The 18,464-nt window shown below is 44.3% G+C and overlaps 1 protein-coding gene across 3 annotated transcripts in view; it reads left to right on the plus strand.

Moving 5' to 3' along the window:
• DOCK1 (dedicator of cytokinesis 1) overlaps positions 1 to 16,755 on the plus strand; it is a 261,997-nt gene extending 245,242 nt beyond the window's left edge. For all 3 annotated transcript variants that reach the window (XM_014257704.2, XM_005528870.3, XM_088059823.1), the window contains exons 50-52: positions 1,166 to 1,319; positions 5,112 to 5,257; positions 13,816 to 16,755. In XM_014257704.2, coding sequence (XP_014113179.2) covers positions 1,166 to 1,319; positions 5,112 to 5,257; positions 13,816 to 13,911 — 396 coding nt within the window. In that variant the 3' untranslated portion in view covers positions 13,912 to 16,755. The remainder of the gene's footprint in view (positions 1 to 1,165; positions 1,320 to 5,111; positions 5,258 to 13,815) is intronic.
• The last annotated feature ends 1,709 nt before the right edge of the window (positions 16,756 to 18,464 follow it).

Raw genomic sequence — 18,464 nt, forward strand, 5'->3', positions numbered from 1 at the left:
CAGCTGGGGTAACTTGGGGACCTGCCTCCAGCTGGTTTTTCTCTTGATGCTGGCGTGTTTCCCTCACCAATTAACGTGTTTCCCTTCGTTCCTTTTTTATAATTATCTGCCCCTGAAAAAGTGATTGCTTTGCTTGTCCATTTTACTATAAATGTGCTTTAAAGGATGTGGAAAGCAGAAACGTTTGGAGTCTCCAGGATTTGATTTTTAGCATCAAAAAATTTCATAGAGGTCACCCTGAGGTCTTGATGAGCTTTCCAAAACAAAAGGTCCATGCTTTTTGGTCATTCATTTGTTGTAGAAAGGTCTCACAGGCACAACCTTTGATGAAAAACCTTTTAGGGTTTGTTTTCTGAAAAGAAAATTTCAGATTTCTCCTTCCCAATGTACTTCATAAAAACCCAAACATTGGGAAATGACAAAATCCTTTGAAAAAGCCTGGATTGCTGCTGGCACTTTCTGTTTTGTCCCAGTGCAGCACCTTGGAGTAATTCCCCTTTTAACTTCAGGCTGCTGCTCCATTTTCTGGGATCTGTTTGAAATAAAAGCTTCATTTTTTTTCACTGTGATTTCTGTTACTGTGGGGGTGGTGAATGGGGAAATAAGTAGAGCTAAGAATTAAACTCAGTAAAAAGAATTGCCTTAACTAAAGCTTGAGTTGCCCATCAGATTACAAATATCTTTTGAGGCTTCCTGATGGAAAATTTGAATGGATTATGAAGCAGCCAGAGGGAAACAAAAAAAAAAAAAAAAAGAGATGTTTCAGTGAATTAAATATAAGCACAGTCAGGAGCCACCAAGAAAGGGTTTCTGGACAGATGATGTCTTCCTCAAAAGAGAGTTGAACCTGCAAATGGTTAAAGAGAGAACTTCTAACAGGAAAGTAGATCTGAGTGAGAAAAAGTAAAGATTTCAAGTGCTGTGTAATGTGGTGGGAGGCTCTAAAGTTCCTCAGGTGTTACTGAACAGGTGTTTGGGGAATTATCTCAGCAAACCAGAGCGGGCTGCGAGGAGCTGGGATTCCTTGGGAGAAGGGAAGATCCTGGAGCTGGGAGTCAGCAGTGTTGGCCATCAGCACTGCCCTGGTGTGTTGGGTGTCACACCATGGCAGTTCCAGCTCTGACAGCCCTTTCTGGTCCCTCCTTGCCCTGGTTGTGTCCCCCAGATCAGCCCCCTGAGGCCGCAGAGACCCAAGAGCCAGGTGCTGAGCGCCATGTCCAGCGAGCGGCGATTCTCCGTGTCCCCAGCACCGCCCAGCTCCCAGCTGACCCCTCCTCCCATCACCCCTCGGACCAAGCTGGCCTTCAGCATCCAGCCCAGTAAGTCTTTCCTGTCAAACAAATCCCTTTTCTAGCCTGGAAATGTGTTTTCCTGAGCATTTCTTCACCCCCTGCTCTGAGTTTCGCCATCGCTGGGGTATTTCTTGCAGCAGGTATTGCTCAACCTCTTACCTTTGCCAGCAGAAATTAATTCAGTAGTTTACAAAAGCAAGCAAAATCATTGCACTGAAACAGTTTCTTTTCAAGTAATCATTAACAATTAATTAGGTGTAGAGTAACAGTCAAAAATTCATGTTGTACTTGATCCCATATTGAGTGTTCTGGAGCATAAAGGCTTAAAAAGCGATATTTTTTGTAATTGTACGTTAAAAAGCTTCTCTTTGATATGTTATGAGTACAAGCCAGGAGGGAAAATAAAGGTCAGGCTTTTTGAAGTAGTTTTTGTTTGACATTGACATCTATCACTCAGCTTTTCTGTAAAATATCATCTGTTTGCTTCAATCTGCAGCAAGTTCTGTTGCAGAGCTGGGTGGGATCCAACACCTATTTCTTTCCCAGTGCACTTTCCCAAAACCTGTTATTCAGAGTTTGCAGCTGACAGAGTGTGAAAAAAAAAAAAAATAAAAAAAAATATCTTTTTGATACATGTACCCAAATCCTACTCCAGTGGTCAAGAGTTCAGTGTTAGCAAGGAGGAGAAGAGATGATCAGTCTTCAGAAAAAAAATCTTGTTCCATCAAGGTCACTGCTTTATTTACTGGTTTTGGTATTTTAAAAATTTTTCTCTCAAATAGACAGCCAAAGCAAATGTTTCGATTACAGTGAACTCGTAACTCTCACCTTTCTTTACACTTTTATAGTCAAAAAATACCAGTATGCTAAAAACTGGGAATACAGAGAACTAGAGGATATATACTCCTGCAAAAGATATTTTAATTGGATTTTTCGTTCATAAGTACATTTTATTAACACTTAATTTGATCTCTCTTTTAAAAAAAATACCTGAAGTTACCAGGTATTTCTGAGAATATTTTTGTGCTAGAGGTTGGTGGGTGTTACACAAAACAGGATCGGCTTATTGCACCGGTCCAGGATCATTTCAGGAATTCCAGGGATAGAATTTTTTAGGAATTCCAAGGATAAAGAAGTTCCTTCAGAGCCCAAATTGGTTAAAAGCAGTTAATGGGTTGCTAAGCAATCCTGGCTGCCTGTTAGCTGGCAGTAAAATGTGATCATTAGGGTAAGATGGAAAAAGGGTCCCTTAACTGATCCTTCACCAGCTCCAAGATCTTCATGGACACATGTCCAGAGAGAAATAAATATTCAGAGCACACTCATCTGATGAGCCACCTTGAATCATGAATTTCACTGAATAATGGGAGCACACCAGGAATTTGGGGTAATTATTTGTACAGTGACCATCTCAGGGGGGTTTAGTTCAGCTGAGGAAATGAAGAGATCTGCAGCAAATTCAGATTTCCTTGGGACAGCACTGAGAATTCCTGAAGCTTTTGTTCAATACCTGTTTCTGCTGCAGGGTAGGTATTCCCTGGATTTCACTGAACTCTGGGAAAGATCAGAGACTTGGGCAAATTGCTGTTTTTCAGGACAGAATTTGTTGTTGCACTGAACAGTTGCCGGATAAACGCAAACGCATTGCTCGTGGATTTTTTATGAGCTCTTCCCGTGGGTGGAAGTGCTCTGCCCACGTTTGCAGGGATTTGTTGCTGCCTTCATCAGGATGAGGTTGGGAAGGTGCCATGGACAGGCTGCAGGAAATTCCAGCTGGAGCAGGAGCTGGGGGGTGTAGGGGAAGGGGGAGAAGCAGAGCAGGACACAACTGCATGGACAGCTGGGTTCCATCCAGGTTCTTCAAGCAGAGTTGTCTCCACACCTTTCCTCTCCAGCTCTGCTGAAAACATTCCTCAAATGTTTCCTGAAAACCTGCCTTTCCACGGATCTTCCAAGGATTTGATAAAAGAAACAAAGGATTTGGGTTATTCCTAACAAAATGGGTCTCACCATCCTCATGGGAGTACCTTGGCTTAGGTGTAGTCAGAAGTTTTATCATGGAAGAAGTTAAATCTTGTTAGTTGAAAAAATATCATATAGAATGCAAATCTGAAGTGTTCAGGGCAGTTAAATTTACTTTATTTTTGGGAATTATGTGTTATTCCACTCAGTTTCCCAAGGAATGTCTACAAAGAGGCATAAAAACATGGGTTGTTTCTAGTAAATATGGAAAGGTTTCTCTTTCCAAAGCAGGATTCAAGGTTTTGCTAAAGCCCTAGCTAAACACACGAAAGAAAATTCCATTTCCCAAACATTTCCCTGTATTATCCTAAACTGCATGGAAAAACCATCCAAAAAAAAAATCTGGATAGAAATAGGTTTAGCTAAGATAGAGATGTTTAGTAGAGGGGGAGATGTGAAGGACCTGTGCCAGGGAATTGTTTTGTGGCATTAAAGACCTCACATTCCTGAGTTGTTTAGAATGGTGAATTCATCCAGAATGACCAGGGAAGTTCATTCCCAGCATCAGTCTTTAGTTACAAATGCACAGTGTGGTTTTCCAGCTGCAGTTTGATGCCATGAGCTGGGCAGAAGGAGAGGTCCAGAAAGGAAACTCTCAGGAATGTCTGGGGAATGGAAAACTCCTCTCTGTGGGAAGGGAAGGGTAAAAAACAGGAGCAATGGGAAAAGCAAGGAGAAATTCAGGTCCTGGTGGACAAACATTTTTCAGCCTAATGGAGAGGAAGCCACTGAAAATGTGGAGTCCCAGGATGGAAAATAACCTTTTTTCAGTGTAGTCAAGAGTTCAGGTGGAAGGATGAGGAGTAAAATTACAGTTTTCAGTGACAAATCAATAGAAGCACCTTAGAGTTAAATCGTGTTGTGAGAAGCCATTTTAGAGAACAATAAAATCACACTTTTAATAAAATACTGATATGAGCTTTGCAATAAAAGCATCTGCATAAACAAGTTCTCTCTTGTTTCACAAATCACCCCAGTAAAATAAAATAGAAATCACCTTTTTCCTTTTCCCAAATAAAATTCCCTCATTTCTAAAAAAATCATTTTGGTTTCTTATCTCATAGAGATCTCAGTGGATTTTATTAAAATAGCTGAATTAAAATGACTGAGTTACCCTGAAATACACCGTGGGGGATTTCTCCCCAAAAACCTATGTATCACTCAGGCCTTAATAAACTTTATTGTCCCTCAGGCTATTTGCCTCTCCAGCACATACCTGGGAGGATTTATCTGCTAAGAAAAGGGAATTTTCTACCCAGCAAACAGGAATAATAAATGTTTGGTACTTTCTCGTGCGTGATTTTATTTACTCAACAACTAATGGCTGCTCATTTGTTATAGTTACCTGGAGCCTGAAAGTTTTGGAGAGAGATGTACTTAATTCCAGGCTTTCATTTGTGCATTTTATTAACAGGGAGCTTTTATTTTACTGGGAGAAAGTCAATAAAAGGTAGCCAGATTATATTTTCTTCATGCACTTTGCAAAACTTTTATTGTGCTTCAATGTACAAGGCGAGCTTGAAGGTGGGAAAATGATATTTTCTAAGCTGTGAATATTTTGGTGGGAAATAAGAAACAAAAATTATGATTTCTTAAAAAGAGGGGGTTGTTCAAGTATTTTGAGGGCATTTGAAAGGCAGTCCAAGGCCAGGCTGGGCAGGGCTTGGAGCAGCCTGGGATAGTGGAAGGTGTCCCTGCCCATGGACGAGATGATCCATGAGGAGCCTTCTAACCCAAACCATTGTGGAACTGCAGGATTGAGCTGCTGGCAGAGCTGACCCACCTTGGTTTTTGCAGATCTGGAGCTGAATGGGATGTCCAGCTCCGACAGCCCCGACGTTCCCCCTCCTCTGCCCCTCAAAGGAAGCACAGCCGACTACGGGAACCTCATGGAGAGCCAGGATTTGATCAGCCCCACCACGTCCCCCCCTGCCCACCAACGGGTGAGTCCCCAGGGAATGATCCCTCCTGTTTGTTCCCTGAGCCATCCCAGGGGAGCTGGGATCCTGCTCCTGCTCCCACAGCTGGTCCAGAGGGCTCCGCGGCGCGAGGGAGCGGCGGCGCGGGCGCGGATCCGCCTGAAGGAAAGTTGGATTCAGGCTGGGGGATTCCAAGCCAGACGTTGTCAGGTTTGTTGGGCAGGGAGCTTTAACCAACAGGAGCAGCAAATTGGATTTAAAGTCTTTCAGTCTTGTGTCATGAGAGGAAATAAAACATGAACCTGCCACCTTCCCTTCCTGGAGCTCCGCTCTGCCAGCGTTCAGTCACCACTCATTTATTTCCTTGAGGCAAACTCGTGTCCCCTTTGAGGCAGGGAGCTCAGAAACTCTTCATCACCAGCAGGGTTTGCAGCTTTCTGAAGAAAATTCGCTTTTTCAGCTTTGTTTCCTGTAGCTGGAAGCTTTTAAAAATAACTTGGTCTTTTTCTTTAAAGCAGCACATTTGAGAAATGCCTTTTATTTTTTTAATGGGCAAAAAAATAGATAAAAAGGGGTGTGGAGGGTTGATCCTGGCTGGTGCCCACCAAAGATGCTCCATCACTCCCCTCCTCAGCTGGGCAGGGAGAGAAAATATAGTGAAAGTCTCATGGGTTGAGATAAGGACAGGGAGGGATCACTCCCCCCTTGCCCTCAAAACAGGCTTGACTTTGGGAAATTAATTGAATTTATTACCAATCAAATCATAGTAGGGCAGTGAGACCCCACGAGGTCACAAGTTTTCTTTGACTTTGAAATGTCCAATTTTGACATTGTTCTGTGGAAAACTTCCCAGCAGAACTGAGCCCTTTTTGTTTGCAGAGGTGTCATCCAGGATTCCTCTGAAGTTCAACATCCCAGTGAAATTCTCCTGGGTAATTGGCTTTCCAGCAAACTTGGTGGTGACAGAAAGCATTTCTAATCTCACCAGAGGAAGAGTCAGGCAGGAGTTTGGTTTGACTCTGGGGATAGTTGTGTTTAACAGAGATTGTCCCAGTACACAACTCCAGCTTTTCCATGGTTGAATTTGTGCTTTTGTTGTTGCAGGAATTTACTTTTTTTGAACTGTTTTACCATTTCAGGCTGAATGGCAAAAAAAAACCCAAACAACAAATATAGAAGTGACTTGAGGAGTGTGGACAGAGATATTCAAAATACCATGTTTTACCCTTTATTTGCATATACTGAAGAATTCTCTATTCCCATCCTCTCTTCCATAGTTGTTCCCCATGGCTGGATCATTTTAGTCAATATTTTCACTTTTCCTCTCATTTCCATCAAACTTTACTGCACTTCTAACCTTATAACCCATTTCCCCAGCTTCTGTCTCAGGGGCCAGCTCTCATTTGTCCTGAATACAGACCTCTAAGTGGAAAATTGCAGAATGTACAGCAGGGCTGCCAGGAGCTTTGTCTAAGGAATCCATCTTCAGGAAGAAAGCTGAGAAATTCACATTAGGATTCCCATTTCTTCAACTCCTTCCTTCATAAACTCCAGAGTAGTAAATTTGTTTTGTGTGATGTGGTAGAAGGTTTAGGCTGTGGTACTAGCTCAGGATTGCTAAGATGAGTTCAGGTTTTAGCTAAAAAGTGTTAAACAATGATAAGAAATAAAATCTTGGCCGCCAGGGTTTTTTTTCCTGACTAGTGAGGCTTTTGGAAGGGGTTTCCACTCTGGGGATCGATGTTTTTAGTTATTTTACATCTCCCAGGTGCCATGGGGCTGTGGTTTTGGGAGCCCAGACCCAGAGATCACTCAGCCTGATTTGCTCTGTACCTCCTGTACCTGCCACAAGCAGTGTTTCCACGTCATTAAATGGGAGTTCATAAAAATAGTACCAGTATGCTCCCATGGTTCTTCGCAAAGTTTTATTCAGTTCTTAATATTTTTGCTCTTTTCAGTCTTGATTGCTCAGGCTCCTCTCATATTTTTTTTGCTACACTTTGTAGGAACAGATGCCGTTTTTTAACATCTGATGTTGAAGGGCATCAGGATTTAATAGCTAAGAAATGCAATCAGATACAGGCTACATCTTTTTATCTAACAGCCCAAAATTTTCTTCAGCATCTGTGTTTTTATAAGCTTTCCAAGACCATGGAATGTGGTTTCAAAGCCTGGCAGAAGGATCTAAAGCAGATGTGTCCCAGAGCCACCTGTCCTGTGCAGGGCCAGGAGTGGGACTCACTGATCCTTACCGGTCCCCTCCACCTCAGCAGATTCTGTGATTCTGTATTAGGTTTAGAATTGATTTGGGAGAAGGTTTCTAATCTTGTAACAATCACTTTGTGCCTTTATTTCATCAGGCTGGTAGGAAGGAAGCTTTTAAAGAACATCAAGGAAATGAGTAGTGCTGGACATGAAAGATCAGATGGGTAAATTCTCATTGCTGCCGTGATTAAATCCTACTCCATGGTTTTAATGACTTACGTTTCGTGGGTCATAGAGCTCCATAATTCATAACTGGATAATTCTCTGCCTGGTAAACTGATCATCTTTTAAATTACACTGCTGTTGTATCAGTGAAGAAAAATCAGTAAAACCTATTAGAGATAAGATTATCTGAGTAGCTTTTAAACTGGAAATATCTCCTCGTGTGAGGAATGATTGTGTTTTTCACTCCAGTTGTCTTGCAGTGGGTTATGAAAGGCAGGAAAAGTGCTGTAGTGAACTCAAAAGGAGGCAGCCAGAGAGGGATCAGATGCTCCAAGTCAAACTGCAGGCAGTAATGTCATTTATGAGACAGCAATCTCAGATATTCTTAGTCCAGTGTTACCTTGGTCTACCTGAACTCTTTAATCCAGGTGATCACCTCATTATCATTTCCTGATTGTCCCTTCCTCCTGGTTAACTCTGAGACCCTTGTAGATATTTTCTTGCTCCTTGTGATTTATTCTGCTAAAAATGTCCTTAATAATATATGGGAACATAAAAAAAAAAGAAATCTACGACTCCTGCAAGGATTATTATTACATCAAGGGATTCCTTTAGGCACTTATCATTCTTTATGGGTTCATCCTCACCCTTGCATACAAATCAACCTCCTGCTTAGTATTCAGAGCAGGGAGGGAGCTCAAAGAAAATAGACAAAGGAGCACTTGGGTTGCTAATATTGGCTATAACACTTTCTAAGCACAGGATAATGGTTGGGATGGGAACATCTCCATCAATCCAGCACAGGTGGAACGTGGGGATGGCTGAAGCCTGTGAGGAGCAGAACAGTCTTGGCTTGACTCTGTTGTATGGGGATTATTCTGGTTGCTTATTGGGATGTAACAGGGTGATACATTCACATCTAACACACAGAAGGCACAACCCAGGGGGATTTTTATGTGTTGCAATGCAGGTGCTGCAATGCTGGGAGTTGTCTCTTCTGTCAGCTGCAGTGAGCAAAAACTGACCTTAAAGGCTTCAGCAAATGCGTTGTGCTCATGTGGACAGGGACAAAGAGGCTGGAAATGCAGCTGGAACTATGGAGGAGCAGGGAATTAGGGAGCTCAACTTAAAGGGTTGCAATAGCAGCTCCTCTCTGATCTCTGCTGTCGGTGACAGGAACAGCACCCAGGAACGGCTGGAGCTGTGGCAGGGAGGTTTAGTTGGGTATCAGGGAAAGGTTCCTCATCCAGAGGGAGCTGGCACCGCCCAGGCTCCCAGGGAATGGACACCGAGAGCTCCAGGAGCCTTTGGACAGTGTGCCCAGGAGAAAAAATTAATTAAAATACGGGGTTTATTTGCCATCTGATCATTATTTTTACCTGCTGGGGATGGGAAACCTTGCAAACCCTTCCTCCTGTGCCAGTCCCTCACTGTGTGGTCGGTTAAGTTGTTGCTGAGTAAAGAGTTTCTGAAAAATTCATTTACTTTTTAATAAATCTCCAAGTCAATGGACTTCCACTGCTTTTTACAGGATTTGGGGGGAGATGTGTGTTCTCCTGCTCTCTGCCCAGACATGGGATGTGTCCCTTGGTTTCATTGAGGGAGTGGCCGTGTCCCGCTCTCCACACGGGATCTGGCCGTGGCTCGGACCATGCTGATGTGCTGGTTTATCTCTCTTGCAGGACCTGGGCCTTCAGGGAGGAATACAGGGTCAGTCTGGGGTCTAAAGCTAGTTCTGAGTGTTTTGCTGATCGCTCCTGAGGTGTTTGTGCACAGACTGGAATGGGGAAGCAGCGCTGGGGAAATGGAACTAGCATCCAGTGTGGGAGAAATCCTGATGGTGTCCGCTTGGAGAAATGGGGTTCCACAGAGGGAAGGTGGCCTGAGCTGTGCTCCAGGAGAGCTGTCACACTCCAGGAGCCAGGTCCTCCCTGCATGAGGGGTGCAGACCCCTGTCAGGTCCAGCTCTGCCCTCATCCACTGCCATTGTCCCCCACAGGAGCTTCCCCCCAGGCAGGGGCCTGACAGAAATCATTGGGAAAGTCACAGAATCATCAAACAGTTTGGGTGGGAAGGGGCCTTAAATCCCATCCATTCCCAGCCCCAGCCATGGCAGGGACACCTTCCCCTGTCCCAGCTGCTCCAGCCCCAATGTCCAGCCTGGCCTTGGGCACTGCCAGGGATCCAGGGGCAGCCCCAGCTGCTCTGGGCACCTGGGACAGGGCCTGCCCACCCTGCCAGGAACAATTCCTGCCCAAAATCCCATCTAAACCCACCCACTGTCAGTTTAAAGCCATTCCCTGGCTCCTGTCCCTCCATCCCTTGTCCCCAGTCCCTCTCCAGCTCTCCCGGAGCCCCTTCAGGCACTGCAAGGGGCTCTGAGCTCTCCCTGGAGCTTCTCCAGGTGAGCTCCCCCAGGTGTCCCAGCCTGGCTCCAGAGCAGAGGTGTCCCTTGGATCTGGGATACTGACCCAGAGCAATTCCACATTGCCCATTTTGAGGTGTTTTTCCCGTTGGCCTGTGGGGGGCTGAGGGCTGGGAACACAGCGAGTGCACCAGAAAAACCCTTCAAACCCCTCTCCCTGATCCCAGGCCGCTCCAGCAAGGGCAGGGAATGGCTGTGCCACAGAGTCAAATGAAACTCTAATAGATGATGGATGAACCAGGGGCTAAACAGTCATTTCACATCAGTTACCTGCTGGATTTTCCACAGAACTTTGCTCCCTGGGTCAAAGAGCCAATTAGCTTAAACTGTCTGTAATTTGGCTGCCATTAGTGGAGTCGGGCTCTTCTCCCTGCCGGCTCTTCCAGAAGGGGAGACTCCCTCTGCCACAGCCTCCCACTGCAATGTTATTTTTCCATTGCAGATACGAAATAGCCACGTTGTTGTCAGGCATCTCAGCTCCGTGCTGAAGGAACAAGTCAGTGAAAACATTTTCACAGTCCTGGGTGCCTGATGGTCTATTTACATCCCATTTCTGCTGCTCCTGACCTAATTAGATCCCTTAATCCTTCCAACCAAAGTGCTTCTCGCTGGATCTCCAGAGCGTGTCCTCTCGATGACCAACGAATTTCAAAGACAAAGAGTTCCTTGCACAGGAAGGAATCTCGTGCAGTGCCACATGTTTTGAAGAATCAAATTTTGTTTGATTTTTTTTTTTTTTTTGGTAGTTGTTTCTTTTAACAGCATTCTCCGAACAAAAAGCAACTCGTCTCTCATTTTGCTGCTTCAGAGTAGCATAAAAAAAAAAACAACAAAACCCAGTGCATTTTCTCATCTTCTGTAATTGATTTTTACTACATCCCAAACACGCCTGGTGTGGTGCAGTTTATATCTCTCCATAAGAGAACACAGACAAATGTTTTTAAACTCGATTCTTTTCTGTATCAGGGAAGGAAAAAAAAACCAAAGAACAGCAAACAAATGGGAGCAATTTCATGTCTGAAGCAGAAGGAACAGATTGTTTCTGTGTTGCAGATGAGCCTTTTACATAAGGTTTCTGCTTCCCCTGAGGTACCCCTGAGTCAAGGATTCTGCCCAAAATAGGTTGGGATGTGAGGCAGCAGCCTCTGTCAGTTTGTCAGGAAGGAAAGGGAAGAGTCAGGTTCACAATTAACCACTGAGATGTAAACACAAACTCGGCAAAGAGAGTCTTAATTAAATACAAAATCAAGGCAAACTCTATTTTTATTGCAAAGTTTCTAAGGGGAAGTGCAGCATAACGAACTTCATAAACCTGATAATGATTTTTGTGTGGAGTGTGGTGTTAAAGGGAGGGAGGAAATGTGGTTGAATTTTTTCTGTCCTGGGTTAAAAGGAAGGATGGATCAGCCCTGGGAGTGATGGTTTGGAGATGCCCCAGCTCCATAATGGAATGTTTTGTCTTGCAAAATTCCCAACAACGTCGCCCCGACCAGCATTGCACATCCTACTTAATATATTCATTGGGAGCTTATTATATAAATGAACATGTGCTAAATTTATCCGACTTTCTAATGGAAATTGTAAATTCAATTATAATAATTATCTACCTATCTCTGCTATTTCTTTCTGCCTAATTTGCTTGCAGAATCTGAGCTCGGGTAGGTTTTGAGCTTGTTATTTATAGCATATATATTTAGCTTCTTCTCATTGTATTTGCATTGTCTCTGCTTTTCAGAACCAGGTTTTCAGGGCTGATTTGATTGTTCTCTGATCAATATGAAGGGGCTCATTTGGTTGAGAAACGCCTTTGATCTAATTGAATTGAGAATTATTGCCAATAGAGTGTTATTTAAATTCAAAATGGATTTGCACAAATGATGCTATCAGCAGAGTTGTTTTTTTTTTTTTCCTGGTGATGAATATGAAGTTAAAGAGAGCAGAGCAGAGAGGGAAGTTTTATATTTTGTGCTGTGTTTTAGAGGGGCACATGGTTTATGGAGTTAGAAGGGAATGTCAGCTCCATGAGATGTTGGATGTTGTGCAGAACACCAGCATTTCCCAGAGCTTTCCCAGAGCCCTTGCCTGGATACAGGACTGTAATTAAGCAAGTTTTCAAAGGTTTTGGAATCTTCAGATCACAGTTGACTCCTATCCAGGTACCTTAGCAGGAGTTCTGGAGTTAACACCCCAAGTTAAGAACGGGATTTGCTCAGGTACAAGGAATTCTTGGGAGGAATGAGGAAAGGTGTAAAATGGATTGAAAAGTGGTGCTGTCCAGGTAGGATACAGGAAAGAGATTCCAGCAAAAATCCAGCCTGCCTGGCTCAGCCAGTTTGTATTCCTAGCTTTCTCCTTAGTCTGTGATCAGTAAAACTGCCTGGTGAAATCTCAGATTTGTAACTGTGTCCTGCTTGGGAGAGCCTGTTTAGTTACCTTTAAGGTTGTTTTTCTTCTACTCTTACTCATCTTTGAAAACTCCCAGCCAGGAGATTGCAGGAGCATCAGGAGCTGCTCTGAGCAGAGGAGGGACTGAGGTGTCCTGGCATCACCCTGAACCTCTCTTCTTTTTGGGACAGCATCCTTGGACAGCTTTGAAAAGGAGCAGTTTTGGTCCTGTGCACTTCCATGGGGATTCAGGTACCAGGATCTTCCTGATCCTGACAAACCATCGGGAATTTCATCCAGCACTGGGGCACTGCAGGTGCTTGGGCTGTTCTTGCAGAGGTGACCAAGGAATTTGGCTGTGCCTGTGTGGAGCCAGCAGCTGGTGCTGGGCTGGGTGAGGCAGAACAGGAGCAAACAACTGGAAAAGCATCATTGGGCTTGGAGGAAAACAAAAGGCTCTGACTGGAGAGTGGGGGAGAATCTTAGTGAAAAACAAAGCCAGAGCAGCGTTGATGAGCTGTGACACTGCAGCACAGCCTCTGGGAAACCTGGGCTGCCTGCACAGCCAAAATGCTGGGAAAACCTGGCTGCAAAGTGCAGTGTTCTCCAGCTCTTCCTGCAACACATTTTATCATTTGTATGTTTCAACATTAGGAAAAAAAAAAAAAAAAAAAAAAGTCTTAATTTCCATAATGGCTTTTTTGATTTGTCCAATTAGCTGGTGATTCTAAGTGGGGATGCTCTTCTGTTGTGAGATATGTAAAGCGATTTAAAATACTTACATTTGAACGTTCTGGATTTCTGTTTGGAATATTTTAATTATAACTGTGTGTGTAATAGTAAACTGTGAGTTACTTATCTCTCAAAATGATTTTCAATTGTTCCTGTTTTGGTTTTGTGTTTAAATATTTCTGTTCTAACTGCAAAATCCAAAACATAATGGAAAAGCAATGAAGCCATTGCTTCAGCTTGGTTTTTAAGCTCTGTGTGCCTGGAGGCTGAGGACAATCGATACAGACCAAGAAATCAATATCCTATCATGATACAAAGTGGGGAATTATAAACTTCTCCAGTGCTTTCAAAAGATTTTTCCTGAAATATTGAGCTAATTAATCCTGAACTCTTCAGATTTTTATTTTTTTTTCACTATCAAAAGTCAAAGTTACATTTAAAAGTAAAGGCTGAGAGCGTTCTGTGTTCACAGCAAATTCTGCAGGGAGAGGTTTTTGTGAGCCACAGGGCTCCAGACTTTCCTGCTGCCTCTTGCACTTAGAGATGACAGAGAAACATTCCAGAATTGCATTCATTGCTAACATGATCTGCCCAAATTGATTTCTTCCAGCACCTGCCTCCTCCTCTCCCCAGCAAGACCCCGCCGCCGCCGCCTCCCAAGACGACGCGGAAGCAAACGTCTGTTGACTCTGGGATTGTCCAGTGAAGAAGGAAGCGGGTTTTTTTCCAAAGATAAAGCTGTAACAATTCATTTCCCTAAGTATTTTATGGTCTATAATGTTTACCTCATTCAGGTGTGCAGTATCTAACATTTAGTGCAATGATAACTCTGTAAGAAATCCATTTCTCGCCATGTGTCGGACCCAACACTACATCCCCCTGTTTTTGGGGTTATTCCCTCCCATAACTTGAATGAAATTTGGATTTCTACTTGAGACTGGGAACTCTTTCAACTGTCAGAACCCTCTTCCTACACCTTCTCCCTGCTTCTGGATAACGCCAGGCACAGAGCTAAACGTGGAGATCAAAATGAGAGCTGGAAATTTTGTACCTAAAGATTTTGGGTACCTCTGGAGTTTCAAATAAGCAGAGTTTTTGTACCTAATCTCAGTGTATATAGGAATCAATGACAATATTCTCATGGACTTCAGGGCAAGAGGAGGTTTCCCAGTGAGGTGAAGCTGCTGTAGGATTTCTCTGAATAACAGGGATTTTAGCCCAGGGTTAAAAATCAGACGTCTCTGATTTGTGAAATGTGTTACAGATAACCTGATTGCAATGAGCAGAGTGGAGACTTGGGGCTGTCTTGGCCACAGTGACCACGATCAAAAGTTTAAAACCTCTGGTGAGAGGAGGAAAAGTGCCAGCAAAACCTCTCCTCTGACCATGAGGCTGCTCAGGGAGTTTGTAAGGTCCCCTGGGAAAATGTTTTTGCAGGTGCTGGGGTCTGTCAGTGCTGGTCCCTTTTTAAACATCACCTCCCAAGGGCACAGGAGCAGCAATTCCAAATGTTGGAAGTCAAGCAGGCCAGTCAAGAGCTGAACAGGGATCTCCTCTTGGATATCAGGTGGAAAAGGAAGGTGCCAATGGAAGCAAGGTCAGGGGGCATGGGAACAACACAGAGGTGCTGCTCCCCATTAGAGGAAGAAAATTTGTGTGGTCAAAGCTCAGCTGGAGTTGAAGCTGCCAGAACCGTGGGGGACAAGAAAAGAGTTTTTTTCAAATGTATCAATGGCAAAAGGCAGTGTAGAAATATCTTTAGCCCTTTCTAGGATGGGGATGGGCACCTCACAAACAGGGACAGGGACAAAGCAGAGGTGTTTAACACATTTAACACACTTTGTCTCCAACGTGGGTCACAGACCAAGAGGGTCCCAGTGCCCTGACAATGATCAGCTCCCAGTCAGCCTGAAACTGCAGATCTGCAGCTGAATCCCTGCAAATCTATGGGCCCTGATGGGATTTATCCAGGAGTCCTCAAAGAGCTGCTGATGTCATCATAAAACCCCTCCTGGTGATTTTTTGAGCAGTCTGGGGAATCCAGAGGGGTCCCAGCTGACTGGAAGCTGGGGAACGTTGTCCTGATTTTCAAGAAGAGCACGAAGGAGGACCCTGGGAACTACAGGCCCGGTAAAATCATGGAAAAGGATGTTCTGGGAGGTTCTGGAAAACACCTGGAGGACAATGCAGTCATGGGTCACAGCCAGCACGGCTCCATGAGGGGAAGGTCCTGCCCATGGAACCCAATTTCCTTCTACAGCAGGGTGAGCCAGGTGGCTGATCCAGGAAAGCCAGGAGATGGAATCTTTTTGGACTTCTGCAAAGCTTTTGATGCTGTCTCCCACTGGAACCTTCAGGACAAAATGTCCATCCTACAGCTGGAGAAACACATCATGGGATGGGTGAGCAGCTGGCTCAGGGGTCGGGCACAAAGGGTGACAGTGACGGGGTGACACCAGGCTGGCAGCAGTCACACTACAAATAACACATTAAACTGTCAGAGAGTGTCCAGAGGAGCCATGAGGATGGGGAAGGGCCTTGAGGAGAAGCCGTGTGAGGAGCGGCTGAGGGCACTTGGAATGTCCAGCTGGAGGAGAGAACACTGAGGGGAGACCTCAGCATCCTCCTGAGGGAAAGGCAGGGGCAGGAACTGAACTCTTCATTGTCATAACCAGGGACAGGAGCCAGGGAACGGCTGGAGCTGCGCCAGGGAGGGTTTGGTTGGATTTCAGGATTCTCCCCCAGAGGTGCTGGCGCTGCCCAGGCTCTCAGGGAATGGGCACCAAGGCTCCAGAGCTCCAGGAGTTTGGACAGCACTGCCACGGATGCCCAGGTGAGATTGTTGAGGGGGGAGCTGGAGTGGATCATCCCTGAGGGTCCCTCCCAGCTCAGGATAATCTGTGATTAATGAGCTTCGTTAAATCAGTCCCTGGGGATCACCCACTGCCACTTTCCTTCAGTTGGATCTTCTGGGTGTCCATGAGGGGGAAAACGAGGAAGCCTTGGAGCTGCCAAGGGTATGGGAGAGAAACCAGTGAGCAGGGAGGAGACTCCTGCTCATTCTGAACCTAAATGTTGAGTACAGAAACGGGAAGAGCTTTTTCCTTTCTTTATTGTGTAATATTTCATGTTGGATTAGGATGAACTGAACAGAATCACTTTGTCCTTGTGCCATCATTCTGTACAGTGTTTGTATATATGATGGTTTTTAGAATGTTTTAATTTTTATGGTGCCTGCTTTTCATGTCATAATGAATTAATGTGCCTGCAAAGAATGCTTTATGTATTCTTAATTTCCTAATTGCTGAAAGTGTAAAGAAAAAACAAAAAGCTTTTGTTTTCCAGATATTAAGCTCTGAGAAATATCAGACTGATGGGATGGGGTTTTGGGAGGGAGGAAGGAAACTAACTTTATATTCTAGTGGGTTTTTTTATTGTCATCACACTTTGTTTGGTTTTTTTTTTATTATTATCTACATCTTTTTACTCTTACAGTAGATTGTTTTTAAATATACCACTGACTCAAAAAAAATAAACTATTATTTTAAAAGCTTGTCTAAGAAAATGAATACATTCCCTGGGGGTTTTTGATCCTCTCTGCAGAATTTTGGGAGCTACTGCATTGTGTTCAGGGCTGCATATACACTTTGTGTTTTTCAGGACAATTTAGGAGAGGAACTCATGAGAAAACTGAAATCTTTTATTGTACTGTTGTGGTTGTCCCTGCAGGTTGGAGCTAAAACACACATCAGCACTAAGAACACCCATCCCTATGTGCTGTCCATGCCCAAAATGATGGCTTGGGTATCTCTAAGTGAGTGTTTCAGAAAACAGATGAGTTTTCTCTAACATTTTCCACCTCGGGTACCTGCTACACGATGCAAGTTCCAAGCAGAAGTGACTTTACACAGCAGTAAAACAACACTGTTGTTACAAAGGCAGAAAAATTGCCCTTCTCATAAAAAGTGGCTCCCGTGGTCAATTACATATTCTCGTTTTTTTGCCTCAAACCACGGTGTCACTTTGGATCAAACAAACACACTTTTCCTTGCCATAAAATCAGCTCCCAGAGCGTCTCAGGATTTACTGCTGGATCTCATCCTGCAATTCCCTCTTTGTTTTGTTCATATAATCTCTGCACAAGAGGAGCAGGCAGGGAAGGATTCTTGGCTGCAGTCAATCAGATATCCGTAGTCAATCAATAATGTATTACAACTTTAATTCTCTAAGTCTTGCATTTAATTGAGGATTGCTTTAGAGGCTGCTCTTGCTGCTGCCAGGGAGCTCGTGCTGGGATGCTGGGTGAGTTCTCTTCTTTTCTCTTCCATTTCCTTCCTAAAGGATGGGAAGAGCTTTCCCATCCACCTTTCTGTGGATGCCTGTAAATTGTGTTTCTGATAATGTGTTTGTTTTCACACGTCCTTAGCAAATTCCTGTGCTCATGCAAGTGTTATAATTCAGCCCTGCCAGACTCCTCAAACAAGAGCTGCACTTCCAAATGGGTCTCACAGTACAAACTCCAGATCTCATCTGTGTGTGTGTGTTTTACAAATACACGACCTGAGCCTGGGAATTGACAATCAGGCTCCCAGAGCCCGATTGCCACCACTTTTACAGTGAGACAGGCTGTGTAGAACCCAGGCAGAATGAACCACTGCCCTCCTCAAAGTGAGGTAAAAACACACTTCAGCAAAGCCAGCAGCTAATTCCTTACAGGCAGTGAACAATCCTGGGAAAGTTGTTATTTCTCATGGTTTGCTCTCTTCTTTTCAATCCAGTTGGGAGTCAGAGCATCCCAGTGCCTTGGGAATTCTGTGTCACGTTGTTTGGGACACAGCTGAGCTGATGCAGAAGAGCTCATTCTAAAACAATTCAGAAAAGGAAGTTACTTAACTTGAACCAGTGGTAGGATCTCCTGTCCCTTCCATCTGCCCCATTCCTGTGGGAATTCATCCCTAAATGGCTTCAAGGAGCCTTTTCCTTTCCCCACCCCGTGCCTGAGCTGCATGTGGAGAAGGTGAGATTGGGATGACCTGGTTTATTTATCACCTTTTATGCTCCCAGTGCCTCCACACCCAAAGGTCCCCACTCAGACTTGACTCAGATCAATATTTTTGCTTGCAAAGGTGGCCCATCCATCTTTTCCATGGCAGCTTGGCCAGGGAATTGGCAGGATCCACAGGGGCCAGGTTTTCACCATTTGGGACAAGTCAGTTCCCCCAAGTCCCTCTGCTCACTCTTGAGAGCAGCTCCTCGGGG

The sequence above is a fragment of the Pseudopodoces humilis genome, chromosome 9 (genome assembly GCF_049639895.1).
Source record: "Pseudopodoces humilis isolate 2021_Gansu_Grassland_sample_001 chromosome 9, ASM4963989v1, whole genome shotgun sequence".
Classification (NCBI taxonomy): domain Eukaryota; kingdom Metazoa; phylum Chordata; class Aves; order Passeriformes; family Paridae; genus Pseudopodoces; species Pseudopodoces humilis.